The 9,318-nt window shown below is 45.5% G+C and overlaps 1 protein-coding gene across 1 annotated transcript in view; it reads left to right on the top strand.

Annotated features, from left to right (window-relative positions):
* Nucleotides 1-506: 506 nt before the first annotated feature.
* LOC134408349 (IgGFc-binding protein-like) overlaps nucleotides 507-9,318 on the top strand; it is a 42,198-nt gene continuing 33,386 nt past the window's right edge. The window contains exons 1-3 of the mRNA XM_063140603.1: nucleotides 507-633; nucleotides 4,428-4,768; nucleotides 7,833-8,406. Coding sequence (XP_062996673.1) covers nucleotides 507-633; nucleotides 4,428-4,768; nucleotides 7,833-8,406 — 1,042 coding nt within the window. The remainder of the gene's footprint in view (nucleotides 634-4,427; nucleotides 4,769-7,832; nucleotides 8,407-9,318) is intronic.

The raw sequence follows: 9,318 nt of genomic DNA, 5'->3' as shown, positions 1-9,318 counted from the left end.
ACGTAATGTGACAATTCTGGAATTTGCCCCTTTAGACACCCCACCCCCTCCTCCCACCCCAAAATAAGCATGATCACTAGGAAGGTCACCGGATCAGAAGAGCCCAAATAGAGAAATCTTTTGGCTCTTCTGGGGAATACTGGGAGTTGTAGGACTTCTTTCTGTCTAAACATGCATATGATTACACCCTTAGTTGCTTTTTTCTGTCTTTTATGAGATGTGACCACAACAGTACAACATATTCCAAATGTCATCTAAATATCACCATATATTTATATAACTTTCTTTCAGGTTCTTGTGGAGCAAGTTCCCGTGGGAAGGAATTCATCACAGCCTTCATGCATAACAGTGGGAAAACCCAAGCCAATCCTAAATTCGAGCTGTTTATTACTGGACATCATCCTGGAACCACTGTCATAGTGACAGCGGACAAGTCTACGTTTAGGAGAACCACATCTATCAACGCAGGACAGACAGTGTCAATTGAGGTCCCTACCTCCATAGAGATGGTGGGGACTGACATCTTTGATCAGACCGTACTGATCCAAGCTGACAAAGACATCTCAGTATTATCCCGCAACTCCAAGCTCCAAACAAGTGCTACCACAGTGGTGTACCCAGTTCAGCAGCTGGGTACAGTGTATTATGCCGTAACTCCAATGGGAGACATGGCAAATACTTTCAAGGAATTTGCAGTCGTAGCCTATTCATTTCCCACAAGGGTTGATATTCACCTGAAAAGGTTGGTTGTATTCAAAGGGCAGGTGTATCGTGCAGGAAGCAGGCTTGTAGCTGATCTAGAGGCCTTCCAAGCAATCCAGGTGCAAAGCTCAGCTGATTTAACTGGCACCAAGATTGAATCTGAGGAACCCGTGGCTGTCTTGAGTGGGCACAGCTGTGCCTGGAGGCTCACAAGCTGCGATCATGTTGTTGAACAGCTCCTGCCCATTTCCAGCTGGGGTAACACCTCCATTGTCCCCCCGCTGTCCTTCCAAAATAGACTTGACCTGGTGTATGTAATTGCTTCCCAAGTTGCTTGCATCAAATCCCAATCTGGGAACGTACAAAACTCCCACAATGTGGTGGCTGGTCAAGTTCTCAAGTTTGATGTGCAGCTTTCTCAGCCAATATACTTCTCTGCTGATGCTGGAATCCAGGTCATATTCTTCTTTGCTGGTGCCACAAGAGAAAATGAAGCCTATGACCCATTCATCATCAACATCCCAGCCTTAGCAAGCTATTGCGTATCATACCACATTGATGGGATGGCCCAGTTTGATAATTATGCTGTCATGGTAGCCAAAACCTCTGAATCCAGTGGGATCACATTACAGAAGAAGGCCATTGGAAACATCCATTGGAAACCAATCCAGGGTACACAATATTCATGGGGTGAATACAATTTGGGCAGAGAAGCCTGTGCTCTTTCTATAGAGCACCCCAGCACACCTTTCGGGCTGCTCATCCTTGGAGTCTCACAAAATGATGGCTATGGTTCTGTGGCTCTTTGCAACTGCAGTAAGTATCCTAATGTGTATATTATATCTTGGCTTTCATGCAGTGAATGGATGTGGTATAAGGTGATTGGATAACATACCAATTCTATGTATGCCACAGAGAGATGAGTAAGAAATACAAAACAGATTTTATGTAAGTTATCTTTTATGGGTACCTTTAAAAAAGTAGAAGAATTCCCAAGGAAATGGTTTACCCATTCCTTCAGTTCCATCAATGTTGGAAGAACTTCCATATAGGATTAAGGAACTGTTAAATTACACACATAGGAACTCTCCCCACCAATGCAAAGAGCAGGCATGCTTTCCCCCAGTCTGGATCAGAACTAGAGCGGGGAGCAAAGGGTTAAAATCCATGTATGAGTCTACTAGGGTGCTGATCTAGATTGAGGAACTGCATTCTATACTAACTTTTTTAAAGAAAGGAAAAAACCATCTACACACTTGTTAAATGTCTGAATGGTGTCTTCTGATCCTCTAATCTAGTGGTGGACAGAAGGGAGATCTTTAGATGTTTGTCCCTGATGCCCCTGCAAGATCTTTTGTCCTTGGAGCTTCTGTCAAGTCCTAGAAGCCCCTGTCAGCATGGTTAATGGTCAAGAATGCTGGGAGTTGAAGTCCCAAACTACTGGAGATCTACTTTCTGCCCACCCCTGCTCTAGCCTAGCCCTAAATGACAATAACAGAAAAAATGGAAGCACCAGGGAGAACAGAAAGGTACAACAACAGATCAGGGGAGAAGGAGCAAGAAAGAACAACAGATTTTCTTGAAAGCTGTAGGCAGACTCCGGGATAGGGAGATAGGAGGTCCTAGGATCAATCTTTCCATTAATCTGTCCTTTAGTTGCGAATATGAATGTGCAAGCCTTCCTTCTTCTCACATCAGTCCGTTGGTTTCTGTTCACCACTCTGCTGCTAAGATCATCTTCTTGGCTTGCCGCTCTGACCATGTAACTCCACTTCTGAAATCTCTTCATTGGCTTCCAATTCACTCCAGAATCCAATATAAATTTCTCCTGTTGACCTACAAAGCTTTTCACGGTCTAGCTCCTTCCTATCTCTCCTCTCTCATCTCACACTATTGCCCCGCTCGTGCTCTTCGCTCCTCTGATGCCATGTTTCTCGCCTGCCCAAGGGTCTCTACTTCCCTTGCTCGGCTTCGTCCATTTTCTTCTGCTGCCCCTTATGCCTGGAACGCTCTTCCAGAACATTTGAGAACTACAAGTTCAACCGCAGCTTTTAAAGCTCAGCTAAAAACTTTTCTTTTTCCTAAAGCTTTTAAAACTTGATTTTGTTCTGACTTTATACTGTTAGTTTTAGCCTACCCAGTGCCTGTTTACCCTACCCCGTGCCTGTTTGCATTCTCTTCCCCTCCTTATTGTTTTATTATGATTTTATTAGAATGTAAGCCTATGCGGCAGGGTCTTGCTATTTACTGTTTTACTCTGTACAGCACCATGTACATTGATGGTGCTATATAAATAATAATAATAATAATAATAATAATAATAAGTACATTGATGGTGCTATATAAATAAATAATAATAATAATAATAATAATAATAATAATGTGTAACTCCATATGAAAGTGGTCTTTCACATAAAAATGTTGATGTGTATGTTTGTATACTGTATAGTACTTTCTCTGTGTAAATTTCCCTCTCACTTTCCCCACATAGTCCTCTTTTCACACACACACACTTCATATAGAAAATATGCACTCACAGCCATGTTCATGTCCCTTTCACAAACAAGCACCCTTTACACAAGTCTCTCAGTTGACTAATGCTGTGATAGGATACATGATCCCTTCTCTGCGATAGTCATTCCCACTTTTCCCAAGGCTTCATACGTTAACTGTTTTAAAATCATCTGAGCAGTATGCAGAACACTCAGACTTCCTAGTGGTACCCAGAGCATTCATTTTAGAAGACTTCAACAGTTGAAGTCTTCTAAAATGGATAGTTCCTTTTAATCAGATGAAACCAGAGCTCCCGTAGTCAATCACTACAGACATTAAGGCTTGACTTCTGCAATGCACTGTACATAGGGCTACCTTTGCACCTAGTTCGGAAATTTCAACTAGTTCAAAATATGGCAGCCAGGTTGGTCACCGGTACATCAAGAGTTGAGCATATTACCCCAACATTAAAATCACTCCACTGGCTGCCAATTAGTTTCTGGGCAAAGTACAAAGTGTTGGTCATTACTTTTAAAGCCCTACATGGTTTGGGTCCAGGTTACCTGCGGGATCGCCTTCTCCCATACACTCAGGTCCTCTGGGGAGAACTTACTTCAGTCAGCCAAAACTAGGCTGACATCAGTTTCCCAGAGGACCTTTTCTTCTATCGTCCCCGGCTTGTGGAACAGCCTGCTGGAGGAGATTCGTAAAATTAACTCTCTCTGTGATTTTAAGACAGCTTTGAAGACTAGCCTTTTCCGGCAAGCCTACCCAGATCAATGTAAAATCAAGAATTTTTAAGCTGAGTTGATTCCTGTACTAATGCTGTTCCCCCCTTTGATCTAAAGGGAGAGGTAGGTAAGAAATGATGATGATGAACATAAGAAAAGCCATGCTGGATCAGACCAAGGTTCCATTTGGACCAGCACTCTATTCACACAGTGGCCAGCCAGCTGTTGACCAGGAACCCACTGGCAACCAAATGGAAGGCTACTTTCATCTCTCTCTCTCTCTCTCTCTCTCTCTCTCTCTCTCTCTCTCTCTCTCTGTGTGTGTGTGTGTATGTCCATAGTAAGTACCCAACATGATACCCCAAAGGTGGCTGACTTCACAAATACGTATATGGATTGTTGAGCATTTTTACAAAGTCTTCATTTCTGTCTATGGGCACCCCCCTACTAGTGACCGACTGTTCTTGATTTTGCAGTGACACTAGAATTATTTCCTTCTAGGCAAACCAGTGCCTTCATGCAACTCGATCCAGTGCAGGAAGAAGGAGAAGTGTGAGATCATAGATGGGCAGCCAGTGTGTGTCCCAGTGTCAGAATCCACCTGCTGGGCACAGGGAGATCCTCACTATCACACCTTTGATGGGAGGAACTTTGATTTCATGGGCACCTGCACCTACACCATTGCCAAGACGTGTGGCCAGGATGCATCTCTTCCTTACTTCAGCATTGAGGCCAAGAATGAGATCAGGGGCAATACTCACGTTTCTTATGTGGGTTTTGTGACAGTCACAGTCTATGACATCACCATCTCTGTCACCAGATCTGAAGTTGGATTTGTGAGGGTAAGACTAGAAGACACACATGTTTCTATATCTAACTCATTTTCCCATGCTCCCACTCCATTTTCTGTGGCCTTGCTTTGTTTGCATGCTGCAATGGTTTCCATAACATTGAGAATGGCTCCTCTTTCTTAAGCTTCATGCTGAGAACTGCGATGCAATTTGGGTGGGTGTGGAAGGTGTTGTATTGATGGGTCAGCAATGTTTCCATGTGACATGTGAGTCATTAAAAGCATCATCTGAAGGGTGGATTTTCGTGTTTCCCTACCATCGCTCTGGCCTCCTGCTGCTGTCCCACAATAGCGACAGTCTCTTTATAGGGGGAGAGAAAGAGGAAGCAGCAACAACCACATGGCCCATTCAGGGGCCGTTTATATCACACCGCTTTTCTTGCATACAGCTGGAAGTGGAGGCACATTCCATTTTTTCTTTTGAAAGAAAGATTAAAAGGGTTCTATTTTGCAACAGAAAAATGAGCGGGAGGTAGACATCATCGTCTAAAGGACGCGTGAACATCCGTAAGTGGGCAGTAGCGAGTGTGTGATAAAATGCTTGTCTGATAATGCTCTAACTTGATGCCTTTTGCTTTACTATTTCTGCAGGCTTCTTAGAATGTCTGGCAGATATTCTAGTGGAATGATTGTTTCCCCAGCAAAATAATAATAATAATAATAATGATGATGATGATGATGCAAATAGCGAGTGGGAAGGGGTGCCAGTGGAATTTGAAAATGCACAAACCCCTTTTTGCTTCCTGGAGACAATCTTGCCTCTGGATAAGTTTTGATGGAGAGCTTCATATTCATAGATTTCACTTTTTCCATGCTGGGCGAAGGGAGCAGGACCTTGGCTATGTAGAGAGTCTGTCAGTGAACCATGTTTTAATGTTGAGAACTAGGGGTGTGCATGGATCCCCCGCTCCGCCCCGCGGGCCGATCCGAAAATTTCGGATTGGCCCGCTCCACTCCGCTCTTCCCATACTCCGCTCCTCTTCGCCGCAGAGCTCCGGCTCCGAATTGGAGCTCCGCAGTGGAGGGGAGTGGTGCCAGGTAAGGCCGGGAGAGGAGGGCAGGGGGGGGTTACCGGGCCCTGCCGCCGTCGCCGCCCATGCGGCAACAGCAGCAGAGCCCGGTAAGGGACCAAGGGGGAGGGGGGCCTTACCTGCCTCCGTCCGCGGTCCATTGGCTTCTTCAATTGAGCTCGCGGTGTGGCCCAGACTTCCTGGTTGAACCGCAGGCTCAATTGAAGAAGCCGACGGACCGCGGACGGAGGCAGGTAAGGGAGAGGAGGGCGGGGGGGTTACCGGGCCCTGCCGCCGTCGCCGCATGGGCGACAGCAGCAGGGCCCGGTAAACCCCACTTACCTTTCCGGGGGAGCTCCAGATTGAGGTGAAGGATCCGCCTTCACCTCGATCCTCTTCGCCACGCTCCGCCGGCCCCCCAATCCTCTTCGCCTCCGCCTTAAGGGGAGGCGAAGCACCCCACTCCGCTTCTAATTTGCCGGTCCGATTAGAAGCGGAGCACATCCCTATTGAGAACTGCCTAGAGAGCTTCAGCTACTGGGAGTAAAAAAATGTAATAAATGAAATGAAATAAAATGAAATGAAATAAAAGTTGTGGTGCGTAAGTTGAGAAATAATGAGACAGAAAACAATAGCTGGGTTTAAACAGGGCCACATTTATTTAATGATCTGCAAAGGGGTGAAAATCCTGTTGGGCATCCAGTATGGTCTGCTTGCAGGCCCCTCAGGTTGGGCGAGCCATTTGTAGGCCGTGGGCAGGCGCTGGACCATTCACCTTCCCATGGGCCTGCCTCTTGTGTGGTAGGGAGACCTTCCTTTGTCAACCCCAACTCAGACCAGAAGGTTCAGAATGGGTGAGTAGGGTTGGCCCCAAAGGTAAGCCTTATCTCCCTAGCTAGGCCATGGGGCTCAAAGCTGGGAGCCTCAGATCTTACCAGTCACCTTGAACAGTGCCTGTGAATGCTCACCAATTCGCAATCCCTTTGGATGCCCGTACCTAGCGCCAAATAAAATGTGAACAAATTGAATCAAATTAACCAATTTATTACTCCAAAGCTGTCTTACAGTGTGGAGTAGGTGAAAAAACTCATGCACAAATCAGAACATGAGTAAAACATTCCTACTTGGACCCAAATGGCAACTAGCAAGTCCACACTGTGTACAGGGAGGGAGCCGCACAGCAAAGAGCAAGATGAGAGGTGTGAGTCTTTCTCTCAAGACTTCCTAGTCCCCTCCCAGGCTCGTGGCCCAGACATCCCAGCCAATGGCGAGCGGGCACGTCTCATCTTCTCCCACGCCCACAAAGGCCTCCCCATGCCCAGGCTATGCCGGGCATAGCAGAATGACACTTGTTGGACAGCATGCTCTGACAGTGAGAGTAGTCCTTAGGATTTGCAGACCAAAGGATAAACCTAATTATTATGCAACCTAGGATACTTTGTGTTTGTTTGAGTGTGTGTGTGGTTGTTGTTGTTGCAGCTGCCCATTTTCTCCCACAGTCCCGAGACTGACCTTATGTCTTGGGCATTATGGAGGAAACAAAATGGTTGCCAGGCCAGAAAAAGAGGTACTGTATTCTACCTACCACTGCGAGTAATGAAAAGCAAGCATCAACACCAGTTCTGCCAACTGTGACCCTACTCTGTTTGGTGGAACTGAATTTGGGCACCCCTCCTGTTTGGGGGACCCTCCTGTTTGGGGGACCTACATTTCAGTCTCCTCCCTTTCAAGCTAAGTGTTCTCATTTGAGGACTTTTGGCTCAGCTATACAACCAATAGGGCTCTAATTTTGGAAATGAATTTGCTTGTACAAAACATTTGAGGTGTTGCAGGAGAGAAAAGTGCTTTGATGAGACTCTTGAAATTTCTCAGATGTTCTAAACATCTCGGTTATATCTACTCATCTTTATTTTTGTTTCATTTTCAGCCATATACTGTTACCAACATCCCTAGTGTAAATCCAACATCTTTGGCAAAACATATGATGACTTCTTGAGGGAAGGAGAATCCTTCTGCTATTAGTTGTTTCTGACTTCTCTGTTGCAGGTAAACAACCAACGGGCCCGGCTGCCGATCTCCTTGAATGAAGGAAAACTCCTTCTGTACCAGAGTGGGGGCTCTGTCCATGTTGAGACTGACTTCTCACTGTGGGTCTCCTATGATTGGAACAGCTACCTGGTGGTGAAGATCTCCAGTAGCTTTTCAGAAAACATATGTGGCCTCTGTGGTAACTACAATGGAGACCCCACAGATGACTTCAGTACCCCCCAAGGGAATTTGGTTCCCAATCCTGTGGAGTTTGGGAAAAGCTGGAAGGTGGAGGATGGTGACAGGTTCTGCTGGGATGACTGCCAAGGGGAATGCAAAAGTTGCTCCCCAGAGATGGCCAACAAATATAAAGCTGAACCATTCTGTGGCTGGATCAGCAAAGAGGGAGATGGTCCATTCAGCCAATGTCATTCTGTGATTGACCCCAACATCTTTCTGGATAATTGTGTCTATGATCTCTGCTTGAATGATGGCCTCAAAGATGTGCTGTGTGAGGCACTGAAAAGTTACGCAGAAGCCTGTCAGAAAGAGGGAGTTGCTATCTCTGACTGGAGGACTCCAACTGGTTGTGGTGAGTGTCCCTGGGTGCTGGGCAAAAAGCAGTAGATTTTACTGATTCAAAAATGATGGATCCCCAGGTATCATGAGTTGCATATGGTTTAGCCAGGCTATTCCACCTTCTACTGTTCTGTCCATATGGATTTTCACACTGGAGTTAGCACAGAACTGGATTCTTGGGAAGATAATAGCTTTCATTGTTAAGCAAGCTCTTTGTCTTCATTGTTACAGAGATATAATTTAAAGTGTCTCCAGAATGACGGGTGACAGCAGAGGTAGGGCGCCTTTGCATGGCCAGCTGACACTTCATGGCTCATTTATACAGCATTCTTAATTTGATTTTCTTTGCCATTTGATCCTGTTGCATCTTATGATTCAACATGTGACTTTAAGTCCATGGCTTTCAGGTTCAGCCTTGCATCTGCAATATGAGGACATCAATACTGACCATCCTTACTGGGTTTTTGTATATGTATAATCCATATGAAGCACATCCAGCACTAAAAAAAAGTACAATTTAAATGATGTTAGTAGGAATGGAACAAAGGAAAAATGCTTTTATCCATCTGTATGATCATCTACATGTGATCAACAGAACAGGGATTGAGGCATTTGGCTAGGAAGGAAAGGGGACTTGCTATTGCTTACATCTGTTTTGCACACATCTTCCAACCTGTTCAGGGACTGGTACGTGAGGTTATCCCATTGTGTGCACATAAGACACCAGGGTTACGCAACCTTTCAGGGCCATGGACGCATTTGGCCCTTTGTGAAATTGTCCTGGGCACCACCACAAAATGGCCATCGTTGGAGGTGTGGCAAAGGACAAGTAACCTGCCTAAAAGAGTAAGTGTGAGGCAGAGGTGGGGTCTGAGACCCAACAAGCTAAATCACTTCTTTGAATCCACAGTTTTCAGCACCAACA

Source organism: Elgaria multicarinata, chromosome 13 (genome assembly GCF_023053635.1).
Source record: "Elgaria multicarinata webbii isolate HBS135686 ecotype San Diego chromosome 13, rElgMul1.1.pri, whole genome shotgun sequence".
NCBI classification, from domain to species: domain Eukaryota; kingdom Metazoa; phylum Chordata; class Lepidosauria; order Squamata; family Anguidae; genus Elgaria; species Elgaria multicarinata.
Note: the sequence above shows the minus strand (reverse complement) of the source record. Positions and strands in the feature narration are given on the sequence as shown.